Here is a 25,094-nt window from a genome sequence, read left to right on the forward strand (position 1 = left end):
TTGGCGCCCCGCAGGCACGGGTTATGGGGTGTTGGCGCCCCGCAGGCACGGGTTCCAGGGGGCTGGCGCCCCGCAGGCATGGGTTTCGGGGCGCTGGTGCAGGCCTTGTTGGATGTAGCAGATGACACGGCCCGGGGCAGCGCCTCCTGCTGGACGGGAGGTGGTGTTAGCGATAAGGCATCAGAGCCTTCGGAGGGGATTGACCTTGAAGCTCACAGAGCAGAAGTTTCCCTGCGTGTCCTTCGCGCCCCGAATGCCGCGGGGACCTCCGTGGGGCGCGGCCAATGGAGGTTAACCGTGCGCCGCCTCCGGTGCCGCCGGCTCATACCTCCTCTCGGGTCCACCAAGAAGCCCTGGGGGCAAAGGCAGCCTGATGACGGCCGACGGGAGCGGGGCGTTGTGGGAAGGCGGCCTGAGCTGCACCCCGAATACGTGGCAGGGGAGGGGCTGTTTCCGGGGGGATGCAGTACTTCCCCGAGGTCCGAGGTCCGAGCTCAGCGCCCCGCCCGCCCAGCGAGGCCACCTGCCCAGGCCCGGCCTGTCCGCCGCTGCGCTTCCCCCACGGCCTCTGCCTTCCAGCCCCGCCCGCCCTCCCGGGGCGCCCTGCCCGCCCGAGGGGGCGGCCGGCCAGATCCGGTCCCTGCGCCCGCTGTGCTGCTGTGCTGCTCAGGCAAGTCCCTGCCCCTCTCAGCTCCAGTTTCCGCCTGTGCCCAGCGAGGGGTGAGGACTGGCACCTCGGCGCGACGTGGTACTGACCTCGGGGCTGAGTCTTGGCGATCAGTGTGGGCTCGCCGGGGTCTGGAGCAGGCTGTGCGCCCTCAGAGCGTGGACAGCTGACCGGGGAGGGTGGGGGGTGTTGGGCTTGGGGGCCTTTACAGCAGGGCCCAGCTCCAGGGGAGAAGGCGAGAGTGGCTGGGTGGCGTCTGGGGACAGGCTGGCTGGATTCTACGCTTCCTCGGGGCTGCTGAGGGGAGGTGGGTGAGCAGAGGACGTGGGCCCAGCCGTCCACCTCCTCTCGGAGCCCCATCGAGCCAGCATAGCCGCCCAGTCACGTGAGCAGCCGCCCGCCTGTCCATCCCGGCCTCACACAGGCTGCCTCTCTGGTCCCCGCGTTGTGCCGTGCTTGGTCCCCAGCGTGGCAGTACGTTCTAGCCTCCAGGATTGACACTGCTCATCCCTCCTCACACCTACCTAGGGAGCACCCTGTCCTGGAATCCAGGCACCGCCAGCCCCTTGCCAGGCTGGCACTCCCATCGGGTGCTCCCATCGGGCACTGGCAGCGCCCCCGGGTGCCAGCCTCTTCCCTGCTGCTGAGAAGGCAGGAGCCGGAAGGGGCAGAGAGGACACAGTCTCCTGTGTGCAGGCATCGGGCAGAAGAGCATGAATTCATCTCATCTCTTACCCACGAAGCCCCTGCCAGCCAGTCAGTCATCGAGGCCCCCAAACCTCCTCTCGCTCACCGCCCATTCCAGGAGGGGAAGGTGAAGCTAATTAGGACTCTTGTGATGACTGGTCGATGGCATTTTATATCTATAGTCAGGGTGGTAAGAGCTGCAGCATCACGTGGGCACCTGAAGGCTAATGCAGCCTTTGGTCGTAACAACAGAGGTAGCAGTCCCAGAACAGAGGAGGGGACTTCTCCACCTCACCCTGTGATAGGCCATACCAGAGCCTTAGTTCTGGCTCCTCTACCCCAACCTGCAAGAGAGCAGGTCCAACTGGAGAAGATTCAGAGACGGGCAGTCAGGGCTATGGGGTGAGGGAGGAGGGTCTGAGAAACACGCCCTGCCAAGACGGTTGGAGGGGAGGGAGGGGGTGCAGGGAGACTGAGGTCAGTTGGTAGAAAGGAGACAGAATTAGCTCCTTATAAACCAGTCAATCAATTACTCCAACTGGATGGGCGAGTGGGGAGGCGGAAGGGGCTTGGAGAGCCGTATGGTGGGAGTAATGAAACTGTACAGTTGGAGTAATAGATTGATTGATTTATAAATGCATCCATCTCTCTCTCTCCATTCATCCATCCATAATCCATACATCTCTGTCCATCAATTTCTCTATCCATTCACGCTTTATCCACCCATCAATGCTCCCATCCATCCATTATCCATGCATCCATCCCCTTCCGTCCATCCACCCTCCATCCATCCATCATCTATCCATCCATCCATGCATCCATCCATCATCTACCCATCCATGCATCCATCCGTCCACACATCCATGCGTCCATCCATCCGCCCATCACCCGTCTATCCACCTGATGGCTTGGAGTGCCACTTTAGGATGAGCTGGAGGAGGCCAAGCCACAAAGATGATCCAATGCCCATCGCCCTCCGTGGTTTGAGTTGTGTAACCTTAGGCAACCTCTCTGAGCGCCAGTTTTCCCGGATGTAAAACGGGGATAGTCAGACTTGGTGTCTGTGAACATTATACACAGCGGGTGAGCTGTCACGTCCATGTGGACATCTCGGCAGACATGTTTGTGGCTCAGGAGGGCGTGGTGGTGGGCAGTTTCTGTGTTCACCAGCAGACACATCCCCTGCGTCCAAGCCCCGTGGCGCCCGCCTTCCTGGGAGAAACCAGACAATGCGGAGGGTGTCAAGCGAATGTACTGTGGCTCCTTCCTCCCACCCCTCCCCCCCCCCCCCCGCCCTGGCTTTGTGTACAGGAGCCTTGCCCCCCTTCCCTGGGGGGGAAGAGCCTCAGTTACGCCCTCCTGAGGTGGGAGGGACAGGGGACCACTGATAGCTTCCTGCTCACTCCCCGGTCCCCGGTCCCCGGTCCCCGATCCCCGGGAGACAGAGCTGCGGAGATAAATGAAACTGTACAGTTGGAGTAATTGGCTAATTTGCTTAAGGAACGCCCCCAGTCGGAGACATGACTTAAACGCATTAGTGCAGCTCCGGCTCCCCAGCCGGCGGCGCTCGGCGTGGGGTACGTGGGTGCCGTGAAACTGAGACAGAATCAGAGCTGGAGGCGGTCGGCAGCGTGGCGAGGGGCTCCGTGAGGGGTCCCCCTGGCTCGGGCCTGGTGGCCTTGGAATCTGACCTGCTGACCCACGTGTGTGGGGTCACAAGGTCTGATGTCCAGTGTGGCCTTGCCGCTCACCTGCTGTGGGGCCAGGGCAGGCGCCTGACCGTGGGGCCTGTTCCCAGCTGCAAGGGGAGATGACAGCCCGCCTGGCAGGTTCTGCGGGGCCCAGCCTTTCACCTGGGGTGGCCACCCGACCATGGGGTTCAGGAAATGGCAGTCCTCTCTCTGCGTCCTCTGTGCCTCCCCCTGCTGCCCAGGCCCGCGCGGATCTCTCCTCTGCCTGTGGGCAGTCTGAGCATCGCCATGGCTGGGCCCTCTGCACCCTGTCACCCTGTCACTCTGCGGTGCTGTCGGGGCCTCGCTCGCCCAAGCTGCTGGGGCTGCTCAGCACCCCTGGGCCAGGCCCGAGGGGGTGGGCAAGGTGGGGAGGTGGGAGGGGCTTGGAGGGCCTATCTCCACCTGCGTGGGAGCCCCAGGGGACATGGCCAGGTCTGTTCCCGCCATGTCTCAGGGACCGCAGTCCCTGCAGGGCGATACCGTGACCCGAGTGGAGTGGCCTGGGTGAGCATTAGGGACAGGTGGGGACTGGGGCACACTGATGTCTGCCTCCCGTCTGAGGGAGGGACACAGATACTCAGCACGGGACTGGCAGGATCATCAGATTTTAAAATGGATTGATTTTTAGAAAATAGAATGACATTTTATTGGGAACCTCTGGAATATTTTTTATGCTGGCAACAAACTCAAATGTAAAAAAACCCAAAAGTTTTGCCAAACAAACGGAGTCTGCGGGCCGGCCAGCAGCGTGCGTGTGTCGCCCGTGTCCGCCCCGCAGGCAGCCTGCCCTACGAGTACAAGATCGTGATCGCCGGCAACCACGAGCTGACCTTCGACCAGGAGTTCATGGCCGACCTCATCAAGCAGGACTTCTACTACTTCCCGTCCGTGTCGAAGCTGAAGCCGGAGAACTACGAGAACGTGCAGTCGCTGCTGACCAACTGCATCTACCTGCAGGACTCCGAGGTCACGGTGCGGGGCTTCCGGGTCTACGGCTCCCCGTGGTGAGTGCGCCCGCGCTGGGCGGAGGGAGCCGAGGCTGGGGGGGCGGGGGCGGGCGGAAGTGGGGCAGTTGTTTAAGTCACAAGTACACACCCAGTCCCTATTGTCTGTTGGGGACACAGAGTGGTCAGGCCTCATCCCTGAGCTGCCTGGCTGGTGGGGATCAAAGTGAGGATGGGTCATGACTGTTCAGTGAGATGGTCAGTGGGTCACAGGAGCCCAGGTGATAATGTGAGGGTGGTGATGATGGTGATGATGATGGTGATGGTGATGATGATGGTGATGATGATGGTGATGATGGTGGTGATAGTGATGATGGCAATGATGGTGATGGTGATGGTGATGGTGATGATGGCAATGATGGTGATGATGATGGTGATGGTGATGGTGATGATGGTGATAGCAATGATGGTGATGGTGATGGTAATGGTGATGATGGTGATGATTGTCATGGTGAGGGTGTCATAGTGATGATGATGATGATGGTGATGTCAGTGATGATGATGATGATGGTCATGGTGATGATGATGATGATGATTAAGGTGACGGTGATAAGGGTGGTGGCAGCAAATCATTCCTGAGCGATCATGGGAAGCCAGGCCCTGGCTATGGTCTCTGTGAGCATCGTCTCAGATCCTGCTCAGCCTGGGGGACTGACTTCTTGTCCCCGTCCCACAGGTGGACAGACTGGCATTGGCGGCCCCGCTGGCAATAGCCGCAGGGTGCCAGCTGCTGGAGGGTGAGGTGGGTCCCAGACACAGCAGGGACGGACCACTGTGCTTGAAAGTGGGTCCCGATCTCGCGGGGCTCCCTGGAGAGGTGGGTGATCTGAGCCAGGAAGGAAGAGCCGTGGGTACAGAGGGCGGGGATCAGGGCCTGAGATCCATCAGCCAGAGCAGCACACGCAGGAGGCTGAGGGGCGCTTTGGGGGGACATGGGGCCTGTGTGGGTGCAGGGACTTCAGGGAGAGCTGCTGCCGTCACAGTGTGTCTGGGGAACCCCTGGGCTGCCCTGGATGGTGCCAGTGCTGACCCCCTGAGGCTGCGGGCAGCTTTGGGCCTGGTCTCATCCTGCCAAGGCCTCCTCAGGGAGAGAGGGGAGATGCCAGCCCGTCCTAGCTTTCCTGAGCCCAGGAGGTGCCCTCTGTCACCTCCTGGTCCTCACCACATACAGGGTCTCTGTGCCCCTCCCTGCAGCCCGTGAGGTCCCGGCAAGCACCGGTGGGCACTCAGGGCTGTGGGGAGCTCAGTGCCCGGGACAGGAGAGGAGGCGGGCGAGTCTGCTGGGCAGGTGGGGAGCCCAGGCCTGGAGAAGGCTGGGGAGGCACAGACCAGGAAGGCTGCTAGGAGGGGAGCTGGAGTGAGCAAGCCCCGGGGCAGCGGAGCTTGGGGCAGGTCTGGGTTAGGGTGCAGGTGAGGAGTGGACGGGATGGGGTAGAGGGTCTGAAGGGTCAGATGGGAGGCCCATGGGCGTCAGACCAGGGAATCTGGCCTAGATCTCTTGCCCACAAGTTTTTAATAACCTGCTTCCTCGACATCTCCCACATATCTAACCCCCCTTTAAAATGTTATATTCTATAGAGTTTAACAGCAGGCTTTAGGACAAAACGTCCTGGCTTCACCTCTTAAAGGCTGTGTGACCCTGGGGGAGTCACTTAACCTTTCTGTGCCCCAGTTTCCTCTCCTGGGAAATGGGAGTGACAGTGCCCTCTCCAGAGGTGGTTGCAAAGGTGTCAGAGGCCAATCCCTTGATTCAATGGGAGCCGTGGAGTGGAAGCCGTGGGAGCTGGGGTGACACAGCAGCCTCAGGGGCCGGGAAGGGTATGGCAGGCAGAGGGAACAGCCCAGGTACAGGCGGGAGGCTTGAGGGGGCGTGGGCATTCTGAGAGCGGAGTGTGGCTTCCAGGGCCTGAGTGGTGTCAGTGGGAGAGAGGAAGCCAGAGCCGGCAGCCAGGTCCCGCTGGCCGTGGCCATGGCCCCAGCTGTCACCTGGGGCTCCCATCTCTCAGGGAGTCACAGCTCCCTCTGCCTGTGGCTCCGGGTCACCCGCCTGCGGGAGCCCAGCACGTCACCCAGGCCTGGAAGGGACGCAGCGCGCGTAGGGGCAGAGCGACTCTCAGTCAAGTGCTTGGCCCAGACACACAGGGACGTCCCCAATGCTCTGTCTGTCCCTCCGTGTCTGACCTGGCAGGCCTGGGCCCCCATTGGTGCCAGGGGGCCACTGTGCAGCTGGCTCCTCTCTGGGGTGCCCGGGCACCTGCTGGCCAGGCGGTTCTGTCCGGCCCCTTCGCCCACGTGCGGCGTCTGGGTTGGCCTCTCCCCGCGGGCCCTGTGCTCCAGGCCCGGCCGGCCTTGTTGCTGGGATGTTTGGTTTCTCTCGTCTTTTTCCCACGAGAACATCTGAGGCCCTGCCCTGCCTCTCTGTCTGGGGACCTCACTCCAGTGCCGAGGAGCTGATGGCATCCGGCCATCCTCATAGAGCCGCTGAGTGAGTGAATGGGTGAAGGAACAGATGGACTGAAGTCAGGCCTGGGGACTCAGTTAAAACTCGGGCCCTGGCCGGTCTGGCTCAGTGGATAGAGCGTCGGCCTGAGGACCAAAGGGCCCCGGGTTCGATTCCGACCAAGGGCATGTACCTTGGCTGCAGCTCCTCCCTGGCCTGGGCCCTGGTAGAGGCTCGTGCAGGAGGCAACCAGCCGACGGGTTTCTCTCACATCGATGTTTCTCTCTGTCCTTCCCTCTCTCTTCCACTCTCTCAAAAAATCAATGGAAAAACGTGCTCAGGTGAGGATAAAAAACCCACAAAAACACACAACTAGGGCCTGGCCTGCTCTCTGTGTCTGAGTCTGTGGTCTCCGTCCCCCTGTCGCTTCCCTTGCTGCCGTCCCCCCACACCCAGGGTGGAGCCAGACACCCCATCCCTGGATTTGGTCCCCTCCATCACCCCCAGCCCAGTCTGGCAGGGAAGCCTGTGTCCGTGGGCACCTCCCGGGCCTGTGTCCGTGGGCACCTCCCAGGCCTGTGTCCACCTCTTGGGCCGCCTCCCGGGCCTGTGTCCGTGGGCACCTCCGGGCCTGTGTCTGTCCTGGCGCAGGGAAGGCGGCCCCTCGTGCCGTGGGCACCCGGCCGTTGGCAGAGCAGCTTAGAGGAGGGGGCGGGGCCAGTGCGGAAGAGGAAGAGCTGAGCGGTGACAAATCCTGAGTGTTACAGCTCCGCACACACTCCGCGATCATGTATGGGTTTTGGATGCATTTTTTGTTCTCATTTAACTGAGAACGGCCTTGATTTTTCTCAGAAAAAGGAGTGAGGGAGGGAGGGAGGGAAATTGGCAGGCAGCGCGCCCATCTGGCCTAATTACTCCTGGCATTTTGCAGAAGGAATCTAAACCTGCTGAAACTTTAAACTTCGAGAAGTGGCTGCAGGCCGGCAGGGCGTGGGTCCTGCTTCTGGGCTTGGCTGCCTCTGGACAGGGCGGGGCCTGGGGCTGGCAGGGCGGGGCCTGGGGCTGGCAGGGCGGGGCCTGGGGCTGGCAGGGTGGGGCCTGGGGCTGGCAGGGTGAGGTCTGGGGCTGGCAGGGGTGCCCGCGCCCCGCCCCTCTGCAGGCACCTGGCTCTGTGGCCTTGGGACAGGATCTTGGCTCTCTGTGGAATGACAACACCCCTTGCAGGGTCGTCCTTAGGATTTAAGGAGGTCAGATGTGTGTGCTCAGCACACGGAGACATTCGACACCTGGTCCCATTCACCCCAGATCTCCACAGCCACTGCCCCCCTCCCCCGGCCCAGAGTGGGGGCTGGGGGCCCTCAAAGTTGTTCTTGTATAGCCGGTGGGGCATGGGCAGGGCTGGGCGGCCTGGGTCACACTGGGGGGCTCAGGAGGAGCCTTTGATGCCTTCCCTCCCAGGTGTGCAGAGGGGGCTGTCGGATGGGTGGAGGCAGGAGTGTTGGGGGTTTCCACCTGTCCCCCGCAGGGGCTCAGTGGTCCCCGGAACTGTTCTCGCTGCTTCCCCAGGCTCCGCCTTGGCGCCGGGCACATCTTTGCAACAGGCAGTGAGGTCTGATCTTGTCCCCACTGTGTGGCTGAGCCCGAGCCCCTGAAATGGAGGGACTTGCTTGAGGTCCCACAGTCACCGAGGCCGAGCTGGGCCTGGGGAAGGCGAGGCCTCCCCGCCCCTCCCAGAGCTGCGCACAGTGGGTCCGCAAATGCTTCCTTTCTAACGTGGTCAAATGGATCTTCTAGCAGCGGTTCTCAACCTTCCTAATGCCGCGGCCCTTTAATACAGCTCCTCATGCTGTGGGGACCCCCAACCATAAAATTATTTCCGTTGCTACTTCATAACTAATTTTGCTACTGTTATGAATCGTCATGTAAATATCTGATAGGCAGGATGTATTCTCATTGTTACAATTTGAACATTATGAAAGCATAGTGATTAATCACAAAAACAATATGTAATTATATATGTGTTTTCCGATGGTCTCAGGCGACCCCTGCGAAAGGGGTCGCGACCCACAGGTTGAGAACCGCTGCTCTAGCGGAAAGGGAGTCGAGGGTGAGCTAGTGAAGCCGTCACTCTTTCCCGCCTCACAAATGGCTCTGCCAGACTGTGATCCGGGTCCTGGGCAGAGGCCGATGGGACGGGTCCTGGTCCTGCCTGAGGCGGCGGCCTCCCCGGCATCCGCTGTCCCCTGCTGTCCCAGCTGCGGGCGGGTGACCCCAGTGAGGCCGTCTCTGCCCGCGATGCCCCTGCCCCTGGCCATGCTCCACTCTGGCTTTACGGCCCCCCGCCGCCCCCTCCAGGAAGTCCGCCTGGTGAGCCCAGTGTGGACTGGCAGCCCACACGCTGTGTTCCCGGCCATCTGTCCTCCCTCCAGGCTAAGTGTGACCCAGCTCCAAGCACCTGACCCAGAATCCTTTGCCTTTTCTCTTAAGAAAATCCATTTTTTAGAAAAAACATTTTAAGAAATATATATTTTTATTGATTTCAGAGAGGAAGGGAGAGGGGGAGAGAGAGAGAGAAACATCAGTGATGAGAGAATCATTGACCAGCTGCCTCCTGCACGCCCCCCACTGGGACAAAGCCACAACCGGGCCTGTGCCCTGACCAGGCATCGGACTGTGACCTCCTGGTTCATAAGTTGACACTCAACCACTGAGCCACGCTGGTTGGCCAGGCAGGGTTCTTTTAATTCCCATTTTACAGAGGGGTAAAGTGAGGCTTGGGTAGGAGACGTGATTGGCCCATGATCTCTGCGCTGGCAGTGGGCGTGGTCGGCTCCGGGAGCGGTCACGGCTGCCGCTTCCCACCTGCCCCTGGCTCCGCCCCTCTGGCGGCCCGTGGGGCTGTGGAACCCCCACAGGGCTGGCCTTCGGGCCCTAGAAGCCTGGCCTGTGGGGCACATGTGCTCCGTGACCTGGTCCCGTTGCTGTAGAATCGGGCTCGCTTCTCCCTCCCAGGGCCGTGCCGGCTCTGCAGGCGCCTCAGTGGGATCCCCCCATCAGGTCAGGAGGCTGTGTCTGCAGGGGAGCGTGACACCTGCCCCCGACTGGCCGAGGGCACCCACCGGCTGGACAGGTGAGGAGGGACCCGAGGCCCCGCAGTGCCCGCGGCTGTGGTTCTTTTGCTCACGCCCCTGTCCTTCCTCCACGGAGCCCCACAGCTGCCGGCCTCACACGATGGCAGAGCACGAACCGTGACCGCAGAGGGACAGCCTCAGTCTCTGGTGCCTGATCTGCATGTACACATATGTACACACACCACACACGTAACGCACCACACAGACACAGATGCACACACACCACACAACTATATACATGTACACACCACACAATGGCATGCATACACACACCACATACCCATGTGTGCACATACCACGCAACTACACACATGTACACACCACACACCACACCACGACACAGGCACACACATGCCATACCCACTTACACACATGTATACACATACACCTCATACACCTACACACATGCACACACATACCCAAACATACATACACATGCATGCACCCCACACCCTCCCACACCATGCATCCCCCCACACTCACATCCTTTCACACACTCACACGCGTCTTTCTCACACACAGTCTCTGCCGCTCTCCTGTCCTATCTTTCTTGCCCTCACATGTTTTCGTCACAGAGCCCCTCAGCACACACACAGCGCACACAAAGCACACACAGCACACACACACAGCACACACAGCACACACACAGCGCACACACAGCGCACACACACAGCACACACAGCGCGCACACACAGCACACACAGCGCACACACAGCGCACACACAGCGCACACACACAGCACACACAGCACACACACAGCGCACACACAGCGCACACACACAGCACACACAGCGCACACACAGCGCACACACAGCACACACACAGCGCACACACAGCGCACACACAGCGCACACACAGCGCACACGCACTCCACTCCACATGAGCTCTGCGTCCCCAGGATCATCTGCCTTCCCGCTGCAGTCCCAGCGACACAAAGGATGATGCTTCTGCAGCCGGGGGGTGGGGGGGATTAATCAGGACCCACACAGGGGTCCTGCTCCACTCCCCTTGCCGCTGACTTGCCGGAAGTGCTGTGTGCCCCGCAGGGTGTGTGCTGGCTGGCAGCCCGGGGGCGGGTGGGGCTGGCACCCCTGCTACGGAGGCAGCTCCCTCGGCCCCCCTCGCCCCCCCTCGGCCCCCCTCGCCCCCCCTCGGTCCCCCTCAGCCCCAGCCCCAGAGATGCCGAGAGGAGGAACACCTCTCCCATGGGAGCTGGGCAGGGGGGAGGCTGGGATGTGGGGCGTCCCCAGCCTGTAGGTGTGGAGCCGGCACGTCGCTGCTCTGAGCCTCAGTTCCTCCTGCTGCAGAGCGGAGCACGCCCACTGGGACGCTGGCCGTGTCCCCGGAGGCAGGCGGTCAGTGACAGGTGTCGTCCTCACGGGGACCTCTCAGCGCTGGCAGAGGCTGCGGCTGGCTCCGGGGAGGGGCCTGGGAGGTCTGGCCTTGGGGGAGGGGAGGGGCGGGGCGGGAGGAACGGGTGGGGGGTCAGGCTGGATACTTGGCTGGGGAGGGGCCCTCCTGGGAGCTCAGGGAGGCCGTTGGGAGGACGGGTCACTGTCCCCTCAAACTGCAGCTTCACCGGGAATGAGAGGTGGAAGCCAGGACACCCGGCCCGGTGAGAACAGCCGCCCCCTGTCCCCGGCACTTCCCTGGGGCGGAGCACTCAGCACCCCTAGGGAATGGGCTGCAGGCAGGTCCTGGGGGGCAGGGCAGGTCCCCTGGGGAGGCGAGTTGGACGCAGCAGAGGGGGAGGGTGTGAGCATCCGGGGCTGGCTTTGCCCCTGAGGCCTCCTCTGTGGACTGCACCGTGCCCCTGGGCAGGCCCTGGGAGGTGAGAACGGAAGCTCAGAGGGCTGGATTCTTGTTCCGGCTGCAGGCCTCCGGCCCTGTGACTCCGGCGGCTCTGGGGAGGGTGCAGAGAGGAGAGGGTCATGGGGAGGGTGCAGAGAGGAGAGGGTCATGGGGAAGGTGCAGAGAGGAGAGGGTCATGGGAGGGTGCAGAGAGGAGAGGGTCATGGGAGGGTGCAGAGAGGAGAGGGTCATGGGAGGGTGCAGAGAGGAGAGGGTCATGCTTCGTCCCGAGGGCCTGGCAGCCAGGCAGAGCCCCTGTGGGCCGCTCCATCTGTTCGTTCGCTCATTCACACTCACCTTGAACAAACCCGCTCTGGAGCCCTTCTAGGCTCGTCTGGGGCAGGAGAGGTGGGGCCTGGGTCTGCCCTGAGGGAATGGCAGGGCCACCTGTGCTGGGGGTGCAGGTGATCTGGGAGGCTTCCTGGAAGAGGTGGCCCTGGAGCCAGGCCTCAGCAAGTACCCATGGTGGGCTCCGAGGGGAGGCGAGGAGGGGCGTTCAGATGGGGAGACACCAAACTCTGGAGGCGGGAGAGGCTGGGCTGTGCAGGAGCCAGGGGTGGGCTGTTGTGTGACGGGGGAAGGGCTCAGCAGGGAACCTGATCAGGGGGCCAAAGGGTGGGCGGGGGCCTGGCCGCGGAGCCGTGAAAGCTGTGGGTCAGGGAGCCCCCGGGACAGCAGAGGAGAGGCAGGAGGAGCCGGAGTGTCCAGCCAGGCTCGGAGGGGCCGCAGGCTGAGGCTCAGGGCCGGCAGCTGCCTGGCCACGCGTCGCGGTCCTCTTCGTGCGGCTAGCCGTGGGGCACCGGGGCAGGAGCAGGAACCCTGGTCCAGGTGCCCTTGTCCTGTGTCCTCAGGCACATGCTCGACTTCTCTGGGTCCCGTGTCCTCGCCTGTCGCGGGGCCTTCCTCAGCGTCGTCCCGGGGACAGCTAGGGGTGGCGCTGTGCTGAGGGTATGGGATCTGGTCCTGCGTTCATAGCTCTGGGGTGAAGCCGAGGGCACAGGCTCTGGGGTGTGTGTCGGGGGCTGGCCCCGGCTCTGTCACCCGGTCACCAGGTAATCCCGGCACGTAACCCTCTGGGCGTCTCTGTACCTCAGTCTCTGCATCTGTGAAATGGGCAGTGATGGCACTTGCCTCCCTGGATGTGGGGTTGGGGCTGGGGGGAGCCTTTGGGGCTGGCGCTGTGCAGGCGGGTGCCCCTTGGTATCCTGCCAAGGGACCCCCACACTCCACTCTCTGGTCACCAGACCCTCGTCAGGGTGTACCACTGGGCCCCCCACCATGGGCACCCTGGGCCTCCTCCACCCCCACATCCCAGTCCCCGAGGAGTGGGGTGGCCGTACCCCCGGCTAATTGAAGGAGCCCTTGGTACATCCGCTGGCGCAGGGGCCGTGCGCCTTCCCGGGAGGTGACATAGCTTCAGCCATGTTCTGTAGACCAGCACCCCCTCCATCGGGAGCCCGGAATTCACGCTGCGGGGGTGGGGGGTGCATGGTTGGCCGCGAGGAGGTCGTTTATATTGGCTAAGCGGCTTAATTAGCCGCGTCGGAAGGTGACACGGGGCGCGGAAGGCTGCGGAGGGTTAGTTAGCCTCTGAGAGATTACATTGTACTCAGCGCTCTGTTAAAGTTTGAATTAATTTTTCCCATGGGTTTGCTCACATTCTAATTTTCAACTAAATGAGACATCTGTTTCAGAAAAGGAAAATTTGCTCTGGTTGTCATGGCAACTATCGTTCTGTAAGAAAATTATTCCAATGGTTCCTTTAGAACAGAAAGACAGAAATGCGGGGCAGAAAGCCGCCTCCATCGCGCAGTCAGAATTCTGATTCACCGGCCTCCCTGCGGCTCGGGGCCCTGGACACGGGGTGGCACCGGGCCCCGGGCCCTGGGGCGAGGCTGGGTCCAGGCAGGTTGGTTGGACACGCGGACACGACTCCTGTGGCACCGGCACCGTGTCTGGCGTGCGTGGGTCTCGGACCACGGCTGCCTGGGTGGGCGCAGCGAGGGGCGGCTGGACCCCACTGCCGCGTGGGTGGCAGGCCCTGTGCCCTCGCCGGCGACCCGGGCAGCCTTGCCCTTCACCTCTGGCCCCAAGGGCCTTGCTGGGCGACGCCCAAGTGGCCAGACGCAGACTGCGGGGGGCGCCGAGGGCCCGGTGGACTCAGGAAGGACGGGCGCCCCCTCGTCTGCTTCACACAGCAGACACCCGGGGGGCACCCCACAGGAGGGACGGGCCTTTCCTGCCTCGTGAAGTCACCCCGAAGCGTCTGTCTCTCCTGGTCCCCACCTGCCGCCCTTGAGAAAGGCCCCAGGCCCCTGATGGGCTCCCAGCCCCAGGAGGGGGTTCCCAGCCCCAGGAAGGGGCTCCCGGCGGCAGCTGGCCTGGGAAAGGGCTCTGCTGGGCATTTTCCTGTGGGATTTGACCTTCCTGCTCCCCCAGGTCCAATAAAAGCCAGGACGTCGCCTCCCTGAGGACAGAGCTGGTATCAGGCGGGCAGCCTCACAGTGGCGGTGCCACTCGGTCCTCTTAGACCTCCCTCCCCCTGTCAGCCTTGGGCAAGGACCCTCCTGCCCTCAGGGGTGAGGTCGGGCATTTGACAGGCTGGTGGAGTGGGGGGCGGGTGAAGGGACAGCTCGTGGGCAGGACCAGGGCAACTCAGTGCCCTTTCCGCCCGTGAGCGGTGCCCGTCCCCCTGCTGCCCGCAGGCCCATGGATCTGATGGCCCCAAAGACAGGTGTGGGGGGGAGGGGCGGGGGGGCAGGGCACATGGGTCGCAGCCCGGAGTCCTGCCTGCTGAGACCCGCCTCTCACCGGCTCTGCCGGGACCTGCCATGTGAGGTTGGCAGGCGGCACCTCTCTGGGCGTCTCTGAGGGCAGGCGGGCTCCAGCGTCCCAGGGACCCAGGTGACATGTTTCCAGGAACCAGGCAGGGGCATCTAGGCCAGTGGTTCTCAGCCTTCTGGCCCTTTAATACAGTTCCTCATGCGGTGACCCAACCATAACATTATTTTCGTTGCTACATTATAACTGTCATGTTGCTACTGTTATGAATCATAATGTAAATATCTGATATGCAGGATGGTCTTAGGCGACCCCTGTGAAAGGGTCGGTCGACCACCAAAGGGGTCGCGACCCACAGGTTGAGAACCGCTGGTCTAGGGGAATGTCACCCCGAGGAAGGTCCTTAGTGCTGGGCGAGGGGAGGGGACGGTGGGCTGGCTGTGGTGGCCTCGGATACGTTCCCGCCGGCCCTCTCAGAAGCCACCTTCCGTGGCTCCCGGGCGGACGGATGCCTCCCCTGCTGACGGGCTGTCCAGGTAAATGCTGGATCCAGTTTTGGAAAATGGGCCTGTGTTTGGGAGGCCACGCCCAAGCCCTGCTCCTCACCCAGGCGGCCGGGCTGGAGGCTCCAGGGGACCCTGGTGTGGCCTCGGGCCGGCCCGCAGCCAGGCGGGGCCCAGCCAGAGGGGCTCTGAGTGCACCAGGGATGGGGCCCCAGAAATGCCAGGGTCAGGCCCAGCCTGGGGTGGGGGCGGCCTCCAGGCTCTCGCGGGTGGAGTTTCTCCGATCAGTTCCCACCTCCCCACCCAGCACCCCCACCTCCCCACCCAGCACCCCCACCTCCGCACCCAGCACCCCCAGCCTTCCCCGGGGTGACAGTTCAGGGTCTTCTAACGACTTCCTGACGCCTAAGGGGTGATCCTTAGGACGCTTTCGTTGTAAATGAAAACCCGATTCCAGTTGGTTCCTTTGGGCCCCGAGACTGAGCGGCCCAGTGGTGGGCGGGGGCCTGGTGCGGTTCGATCCAGCCGCTCTCCGGGCCACGTGCTCCCAGGGCAGCAGCCTCCCGCTGTCCACACCGGACGGCGCATCCTCTTCTCACCGCCAGTGGAGTGGGGGCGCCCTCCGTGGAAGGACCAGGCCCCACGCACACGGAGCCGGTGGAGGGGAAGGACTGCAGGAGCCGTCTGGGCCAGTGACGGGAACCTTGTGAGCTCGCGTGTCAGCATTTTGAAAAACCCTAACTTCACTCTGGTGCCGGGTCACATATAAACAATTTTTGATCTTTGCAACCATCGTAAAACAAAGACTTATATGTTTGATATTTATTTTATATATTTAAATGCCATTTAACAAAGAAAAATGAACCAAAACAATGAGTTCGCGTGTCACCTCTGACACGTGTCATAGGTTCGCCATCACTGGGCTAGGTCCTGGCTGGGCGACAGGAGGGGTTACAGTCCCTGGCCTGGTCCGTCGGCGCTGCCCTGAGGCTGCGGCTGGGCCAGCCCTGCCCGGACCCTGGTGGGGCCTCAGCTGGACGCAGGAGTGCGTGTCCTCACCCGCGACCACTCACCTGGGCGGGGGTGTTCTCAGTGGCTTTCCTTAGGTTTGAGCAAGAAAGATCTTGGGCAAAAGCTGGCTTTTTTCAACTTCCATGTTTTCATGGCATAAATGCTCCTCGTTCATCGTAGAGAAATAGCAGGTTCAGTGACGCAGTGGGAAGAGGGAGGAGAGAGCCGGTGGTGCCCCAGCCACCACTCCGCCCAGCGCAGGCAAACCCCTTGCCGCCCTGGCGGGCGCGTGGGCATCAAGCCAGTCCTGGTGGCCTTCGTGCCCGCCCGCCCGCTCCCCTCCTGTGGCTGCCCCCACGCTCACCGCCCTCTCTGCACCCTCTCTTCTCTCCCAGGCAGCCCTGGTTTTATGGCTGGGGCTTTAACCTCCCGCGAGGACAGGCCCTGCTGGAGAAGTGGAACCTCATCCCCGAAGGCGTGGACATCCTCATAACCCACGGACCCCCGCTGGGTAAGAGTCAGCCTAGCCCCAGCCCAGCCCAGCCCAGCCCAGCCCCAGCCCCAGCCCAGCCCCAGCCCAGCCCAGCCCAGCCCCAGCCCCAGCCCAGCCCCAGCCCCAGCCCCAGCCCCAGCCCCAGCCCAGCCCAGCCCCAGCCCCAGCCCCAGCCCCAGCCCCAGCCCCAGCCCCAGCCCCAGCCCCAGCCCCAGCCCCAGCCCCAGCCCCAGCCCAGCCCCAGCCCCAGCCCCAGCCCCAGCCCCAGCCCCAGCCCAGCCCCAGCCCCAGCCCCAGCCCCAGCCCCAGCCCCAGCCCAGCCCCAGCCCCAGCCCCAGCCCAGCCCCAGCCCCAGCCCCAGCCCCAGCCCCAGCCCAGCCCCAGCCCCAGCCCCAGCCCCAGCCCCAGCCCCAGCCCCAGCCCCAGCCCCAGCCCAGCCCCAGCCCCAGCCCCAGCCCAGCCCCAGCCCAGCCCCAGCCCCAGCCCCAGCCCAGCCCCAGCCCCAGCCCCAGGCCCAGCCCCAGCCCAGCCCCAGCCCCATGCTATCCCTCTGCAACCCTCTGTGGCTCCCTCAGCCCTTTACAATGAAGTTCAAACTCCTGGCAGTTCAGCCCAGACCAGCTTCTTCCTCCCACCACAGCCTCTGCTGAACCTGCTACCCCTCCCTTGGTGCTTGGGGGCCAGGCTAGGCCTGGGCGATGCTGGACCAGGGGCTCACCTGATGCAGAGCTTGCGTCCAGGGCTCCCAGGCCACCGGGTAGAGGGCCCAGAACGCCCCAGCCCAGGGGGACACGTTCAGGGGTTCAGGAAGCCCGAGAGCAGAGGCAGAGACAAAGGCTGTCAGAGGGGCTGGGGAGCTTGCGGAGGAGGGGACCACAGAATGGGGTCTCAGGGAGGCAGGGAAGGGAGGGAGAGGGGGGCGTCCCAGACGGGAGGTTCCCAGTGCAGCTGGAGGCATTCGCTCACACACTTGTACAGGAAGGAGCTGCCCTACTGTGTGCGAGGCGCCCAGCCAGTGCCCACAGAGTGCTGAGAGGAAGGCTTTGCTATCCCTGTTTTCAAATGGAGGAGCCTCAAGTCCCAGGCCCTGGTAGGGTTTAGGGGCAACACAGCAGATTGTAACCCAGGTCACACGACCAGTGGGGCTGTGTGAGCCCCACCGGAAGCTTGCTGATCACACCCATCGCGTGGGTCGCTGGTGGGGCTCTGGGGCAGGGTGTCCTCCTTCCCCACCTCCCTTCCTCCTTCCCTCTCTCCTTCCCTCCCTCCTTCCCTCCCTCCTTTCCCTCCCTCCTTTCCATCCCTCAGTCCGGCTGTCCAAACAGTATCTTTGGGGGTCCTGCTCCCCGGCTGCCTCCCCACACCCCCTTCACACACAGCACACAGCGCCTGTTGTGGGAACGCCTGTGTGCCCAGCCCAGCCGCCGGTGGATGCGTCGCTGAATGAAACCGAGGCACAGAGCGGGCACATGACTTACCCAAGGTCACACGGCCAGTGGGTCGCCGGTCCCGGGACCTAAAACCCAGGCGTCTGCCCCAAGCCTACTCCCTGCCCACTTCCCGCCTCTTCTCTCCCCTCCTCCTCCCCTCCCCTCCTCCTCCCGCTCCTTTCATTCTCTCGCTGCCTCAGCCTCTCTCCCTCTGTCTCTCATCTTCAAGTCAGCCTGTGTTGCCGCCCGCCTGATTCTTTGAGTCGAGGGACCGTGTCGCCCGCCCCCCCCCGCCCCCCGCCCCCGGCAGTTGTGAAAACCCGTTGCGCCCACCCAAACAGAGGGCCCGGGATGGGCCGGGGCGCCGTCTGGAGCAATCAGCTCGGCTTTGTTTGTGTAGCCATGTGCGGATAACAAGCAGCTGCCATATGGGCCGCCCGGGAGGCGGGCGCCGGCAGACCCAGGCGCTGCGGGAGCCGCACGGAATGCCGCTCATTTTCATGCTTTTGTGATGTTTATTTAGAAAGTTTCCGACCTGGAAGTCTCGCTCCCGGTTCCTCGCCGCGGCTGGCACGGGGGCGCCCTGGTCCCCTGTCCCCTCAGGCTTCCGTTTGCTGGTCTCTGCTGCGGGTGGTTGCCACCCTGGAGGCCACTTTGAGCACGAATGGTCCGGGGCTCACGTGTTCCAGCACTCCACCCCACCCGCCCGCCCTGGCTCTGGGAAGCGTGGCTGTGTGTGGCCGCGGGGGGGGGGGGGGGGGGTCCTGGCTGGGGAGAGCGTGCTGGGTGCGGGAGCTACGCCCAGGCCTGTGAGACCAGAGGCCGCAGTCTCTGAGGTGGCGAAGGCTGCCGCTGGGTCTGCGGTGAGCGAATGACTCACTGCCCCCCTGCTCTCTCCCCCGCTCAGGCTTCCTGGACTGGGTCCCCAAGAAGATGCAGCGGGTGGGCTGCGTGGAGCTGCTCAACACGGTGCAGAGGCGCGTCCAGCCGCGGCTGCACGTCTTCGGCCACATCCATGAAGGTCAGCATGTGGGGCGGGGAGGGGACCGCACAGACCAGGCGCTCCTCACTTACAACGGCCATCTCGCCTCCCTGCGACCTAGTGACCTCCTCCCTGATTGCTCTGGTAGAGGAAGATGGCCCGTTGGTGGTGGTGATGGTGATGCTGCTGGTGGTGGTAGTGATGGTAGTGATGATGGTGATGGTGATGATGGTGATGGTGATGGTGATGGTGGTGGTGATGGTGATGGTGATGGCGATGGTGGTGATGATGGTGGTGGTGATGGTGATGGCGATGGTGGTGGTGATGATGGTGATGGCGATGGCGATGGTGGTGGTGATGATGGTGATGGTGATGGCGATGGTGGTGGTGATGATGGTGATGGTGATGGCAATGGTGGTGGTGGTGATGGTGATGGCGATGGTGGTGGTGATGTCAGTGCTGACGTCTCACTGTGTGCTTGCCAGGCTCTGAGCGGAACACCGTATGTGGATTATCTCATTTGCTCCTCACAGCAGCCCTGGGAACAGCATCTGCCACTGTCACCTGTATTTATAGATGAAGAGACTAAGCTGAGAGTTTCAGTCGTTTGCCCCAGACAGACTCAGCCCATGGTGGCGAGTGCCCTGACTCCTGCCCCCAGCAGACGGCGCTTACTGCTCCCGGTCCTGGCCCTGCCCTCAGGCTTGACAGGTGTGTGCTTACTTTCCAGGGTACGGTGTCATGGCAGATGGGACCACCACCTATGTGAATGCGTCCGTGTGCACCGTGAACTACCAGCCCGTGAACCCACCCATCGTCATCGACCTGCCCACGCCCCGGAACTCCTGACTGCCCCCGCTGTCGCGGCCCTCCCACCCGCCGCAGCTGCGTGTGCCTGGCTGAGAGCACGGACCCCCGCCGCCCCCTTCCATGCAGACAACCCGTCTGGCCGCGGGGACCAGCCCCGCAGGTGCATCGAGGCCTTGGAATGAAGCACCTCACCCCTGACGCTCCAGCCTCTGTCACCTGGAGTCGGGACCCGTGGGTCTCGGGGGTTCTGTGTTCATTGCTGTTTCCGCGTGGACATTCCGTGTCCCTCGGTGCAGGACCGACCAGCGGTGGCCTGTTGTGCTGGGGAAGGGCCTGCGCTTCATCCTTCGCCGCCGGCCGCCTTCGAGGGGGTTCTGGACGGACTGTGGAAGTTCTTGCACAAAGCCTCCCTCTAGCCAAGGGTCCGCGTGGCTGCCGCGTGGCTGGGTGGGAGGGAGGTTGTATCGTCGGGACGAGCAGCCCTCCTCCGCTCCCAGGCTGCAGAGGAGGCGCCCGCTGCGCAGCGCCCGGGAGTGTCCGCGACGTCTCGGGAACGCGGCTGCCCTGGAGGCCGGCGCACCGCGGCCCGCGTGGTTCTCGTGGTTCCCGTGGTTCCACCGCGGCCCGCGTGGCTCCCCTTTGCGCCTGTGGGCGTCTTTGCTGACGCTCACTCGCTCGGAGCCTGGGTGATTCCGGGCGGTTGGTTCTACAGAACGAGCCCGGGACCGGCTGCAGGGCTGCCAAGCCATGGACAAGGCCTGGTCCCACGGGGGCTATGCTGGTCTGCAGAACTCGGCAGCCTGGAGGGCCCACAGGCCGAGGCCACCCTGCCACGCGTGTGCTCAGGCTGGCGTGCACCGTGCACACGCATGCACGCACATGCACACCCCTCTTAATTTAACGAGCGGATCCCATGCTTCTCATTGCCGTCCTCGAACGCCCCCCCCCCCCCCCCGCCGTGGGTTTCCCTCATGCTGGTAGGATTCCACCCGGCGCGCCCACAGCGGAGGATGGCCGAGTGGGTCATGGACCTCGTCCCAGCGCCAGCTGGCCCATAGCGGGAGGTGGCACCGTGACAGCACAGGCCCCGGGCACAGGGGTCTCCCTTTTCTTTTTAAAAATCAGGACTTGGGGGGCGGGGGGGGGGCCTTGGGCTGAATCTCTGAGGGAGGGGCAGCCGGCAGGGCCTGGCGGGGGAGCGGCGAGGGAGGCAGGGTGGGCACGCGCAGCCTCAGGTCTGTCTTCATTTATAATTTGGCTCTTTTGTTCATCATGGATGTTTTTGCATCGACTTTGATTTTTAAAAATATTGCATTAAAATAGTATCCATTAGCGCCCTCACTGAGGGTTTGGGTAACCCCTTACATTGTGCACCCAAGAGGAGGGACCGACTCGCCTCCCCCCAGTCCCAGCCCAGGAACCAGCATGTAATGAGCCCTTTGCTGTTACATCTCAGTCAGGCCTGCAAGGTGGGTCCTGTTGGTCCCATTTTAGAGATGGAGAGACAGAGCCCAGAGCGGGAGGTGACTTGCCTGGGGCTGCACAGCTCTAAAGAGGCAGAGGCAGGATCTGAACCTTGCGTCCCCTCCCCCCCACCCCCCCACCCCCAACGCTCCACCCTGCACGGCAATGCGTGTCCGAGGTTCTTGTTTTCGGTAACTTACGGTCCCATTTAGACCTGTCGGGTTCACTTCTCACGGCGCCCGCAGCCCTGAGGGTGGTGTCCCCGCATCCCGGCATCCCCAAGACCCGGGTTTCTTCCTACGCGGGCGAGGCTCCCTGGGGGGCTCGGGGCACCGTGGGGGCAGCCACATCGCACTGGCCCACGTCAGCTTCGCGCTTTGGGGGCAGGGCTTCAGGAGCCCTGTTTGGCCCGAGTGGTTCCTGGCGGCTGGGGTGTTCACGAGGTCCCGGCGGTGCCCCAGACGCATGGCGTGTGTGCGGAGTTGGGGGGGGGGGGGGGACACAAGGCCCTTTCAGCCGCCTCTACTGCATTTCTATGTGGACCAAGATCTATAAACTTAAAAAAAATTTTCCTAAAGTATCTTCAGAATAGGGTGTATTTTTATGTGGAGAAGACGTTACGAAGGCAGCTGTTACTTTAAGAGAAAATGCATTAGAAGTCCTTGAGCTACGAGAGCTGATGCGTGCTCCTCAACCATTTTGGCATACCTTGATTGTGGCTGTAATTTTTTTGTCAAGCATGTCAGACAATAAAGTCTTTGTAAAAAGAGAGACGTCCGCGCAGTGCCTCTTCTGTGTCTCTGTCGTGGGGGGCACGTGGGACAGGGGCAGCGTCCTCCCGTGGATCCCGGGTCCTGGGACCTTCCTTGCACGGTCAGCGAAGGGTGCCCTTCTGCTTGCTCCAGCTCCCTGCGGGGGGGGGGGGGGGAGTCTCAGAGGTGGTTGGCAGGGGCAGTTCTGTGCCCTGTTGTGTTCAAATACCTTCCGGGTATTAGCATGTGCGACCCCACTCTTGCCAACCTGGGGTTCAGGTGTTGCCCAAGAAAAGCACTGGCAGGTATAGTGACTCCAGGCTCAAAGCTCCCTAAGCTGCAAAAATCCTGCCACTTTCAATCATCGAGTCATCAATACACCCATCCACTCACCTACCCATTGACCCATCCATCCACCATCCACCGATCCATCCATGCATCCATGCATCCATCCATCCACTGTCCACCTATCCATCCATCCATCCATCCATCATGCACCACCCATCTATCCATTCATCCATCCACCATTCACCTATCCATCCATCCATCCATCCATCCACCATCCACCCATCCACCATCCACCCATACATCCATGCATGCATGCATGCATCCATCCATCCATCCACTGTCCACCTATCCATCCATCCATCCATCCATCCATCCATCATCCATCCACCATCCATCCATCCACCATCCACCTACCATCCATCCATCCATCCATCCATCCATCCATCCATCCATCATCCATCCACCATCCACCATCCACCCATCCATCCATGCATCCATCCATCCATCCATCCACTGTCCACCTATCCATCCATCCATCCATCCATCCATCCATCCATCATCCATCCACCATCCATCCATCCACCATCCACCTACCATCCATCCATCCATCCATCCATCCATCCATCATCCATCCACCATCCACCATCCACCCATCCATCCATGCATCCATCCATCCATCCATCCACTATCCACCTATCCATCCATCCATCCATCATGCACCACCCATCTATCCATTCATCCAACCACCATCCACCTATCTATCCATCCATCCATCCATCCATCCACCATCCACCCATCCACCATCCACCCATACATCCATGCATCCATGCATCCATCCATCCACTGTCCACCTATCCATCCATCCATCCATCATGCACCACCCATCTATCCATTCATCCATCCACCATTCACCTATCCATCCATCCATCCATCCATCCATCCATCATTCATCCACCCATCCACCATCCACCCATACATCCATGCATGCATGCATGCATCCATCCATCCATCCACTGTCCACCTATCCATCCATCCATCCATCCATCCATCATCCATCCACCATCCATCCATCCACCATCCACCTACCATCCATCCATCCATCCATCCATCCATCCATCCATCATCCATCCACCATCCACCATCCACCCATCCATCCATGCATCCATCCATCCATCCATCCACTATCCACCTATCCATCCATCCATCCATCATGCACCACCCATCTATCCATTCATCCAACCACCATCCACCTATCTATCCATCCATCCATCCATCCATCCACCATCCACCCATCCACCATCCACCCATACATCCATGCATGCATGCATCCATCCATCCATCCATCCATCCACTGTCCACCTATCCATCCATCCATCCATCATCCATCCACCATCCATCCATCCACCCATCCACCATCCACCTACCATCCATCCATCCATCCATCCATCCATCATTCATCCACCATCCATCCATCCACCCATCCACCATCCATCCACCATCCATCTACCATCCATCCATTATCCATCTACCATCTATCCATCCATCCACCATCCACCTATCCATCCATCATCCATCTATCCACCCATCTAACCATTGACTCATCCATCCACTACCCATCTACCATCCATCCACCCACCATCCACCATCCATCCATCCACCCATCTAACCATTGACTCATCCATCCACTTACCTATTGACTTATCCATCTATCTGTCCATCTATCCATTCACCTACCCATCCACCCACCCATTCACTCCACACACTCACTGAGCACCTCCTGCGGGCCTGGCTTGGACTAGGGAGATGGCAGTAGTGCTGCTGACAGGGCTGGGAGGTAGGTTGGTGAGGAATGGATGTGGGGTGTGGGGATGGGGCAGGGGTGGGCAAACTTTTTGACTCGAGGGCCACAATGGGTTCTTAAACTGGACCGGAGGGCCGGAACAAAAGCATGGATGGAGTGTTTGTGTGAACTAATATAAATTCAAAGTAAACATCATTACATAAAAGGGTACGGTCTTTTTTAGTTTTATTCATTTCAAACGGGCCGGATCCGGCCTGCGGGCCGTAGTTTGCCCACGGCTGGGATGGGGTGAGGGAGAGCTAATATGGCAACGGATGTTGGGTGCCAGCATGGAGGCGGAACATGGGAGCAGGAAAAGGAGGCTTGAGGAGGGGCGTTGTGCCCGTGGGATATGCAGGGAGGTTTTTAAAATATATATTTTTTTATTGATTTCAGAGAGGAAGGGAGAGAGAGAGGGAGATAGAAACGTAAATGATGAGAGAATCATTGATCAGCTGCCTCCTGCACACCCCACACTGGGCATGTGCCCTGACCGGGGATCGAACCCTGACCTCCTGGTTCATAGGTCGACGCTCAACCACTGAGCCACGCTGACCGGGCCCCTAGGGGTTTTAAGGGTGGAGGTTTTAGGGGGGGCTCCCAGGGGAAGATCTCAACAGAATATTCAGCAGGTGATTCCTTTCAGGGACCAGCTCCACTGTGGATGGGGTGGTGTCAGGGCAGGGGTCGTTACTCCAGGCAGCGGGTGTGAGGTCAGACATGGCAGCCTATCTGGGCCTGGAGCTGAAATGCAGCCGAGGCCTGAATGTGACCTGAAGGGAGGGAAGGTCGGGGGGTCTAACCCGCATGACCAGCCACAGATCCTCGAGGAGGTGTGTGGTGGGCGTTAGACAGACCCGAGCAGGACAAGTGGATCGGCCAAGCACAGGCGGTCAGCAGGGCAGAAAGCCCCGGGGGGACCTTGACCCCGGTGACCTGTTCTCCCATCCATCCATCCATCCATCCAGCTTTCAGTTAACGTGACATATATAAATCTTGCTGAGCTTTTTGTTGCGACTGTAGAGAAGTTACAGATGAAAGAAGGGAGAGTGATATTTTTAGAACGCTGGGTCTCGTGATTCACGCAAACCATTCGCCTCTCCGTTTATTTAAGTCTTTGATTTCTTTCACCCACGCTCGCATTTTTTCATCACAGAGATTCGTACACAGTTTGTTAGATTTATACCTCAGTGCTTCACGGGGGGAGGGGTTCCCATAAACAGCCGT

At 61.5% G+C, this 25,094-nt stretch overlaps 1 protein-coding gene across 4 annotated transcripts in view; it reads left to right on the forward strand.

The window, feature by feature from the left end:
• MPPED1 (metallophosphoesterase domain containing 1) overlaps window positions 1-21,758 on the forward strand; it is a 59,699-nt gene extending 37,941 nt beyond the window's left edge. For 3 of the 4 annotated variants that reach the window (XM_081082395.1, XM_081082394.1, XM_081082392.1), the window contains 4 exons: window positions 3,866-4,091; window positions 16,204-16,319; window positions 18,639-18,752; window positions 19,444-21,758. In XM_081082395.1, coding sequence (XP_080938521.1) covers window positions 3,866-4,091; window positions 16,204-16,319; window positions 18,639-18,752; window positions 19,444-19,562 — 575 coding nt within the window. In that variant the 3' untranslated portion in view covers window positions 19,563-21,758. The remainder of the gene's footprint in view (window positions 1-3,865; window positions 4,092-16,203; window positions 16,320-18,638; window positions 18,753-19,443) is intronic. The other variant, XM_081082393.1, reaches the window with a different exon arrangement.
• The last annotated feature ends 3,336 nt before the right edge of the window (window positions 21,759-25,094 follow it).

This window comes from Myotis nattereri (assembly GCF_964212035.1).
Source record: "Myotis nattereri genome assembly, chromosome: 2".
NCBI classification, from domain to species: domain Eukaryota; kingdom Metazoa; phylum Chordata; class Mammalia; order Chiroptera; family Vespertilionidae; genus Myotis; species Myotis nattereri.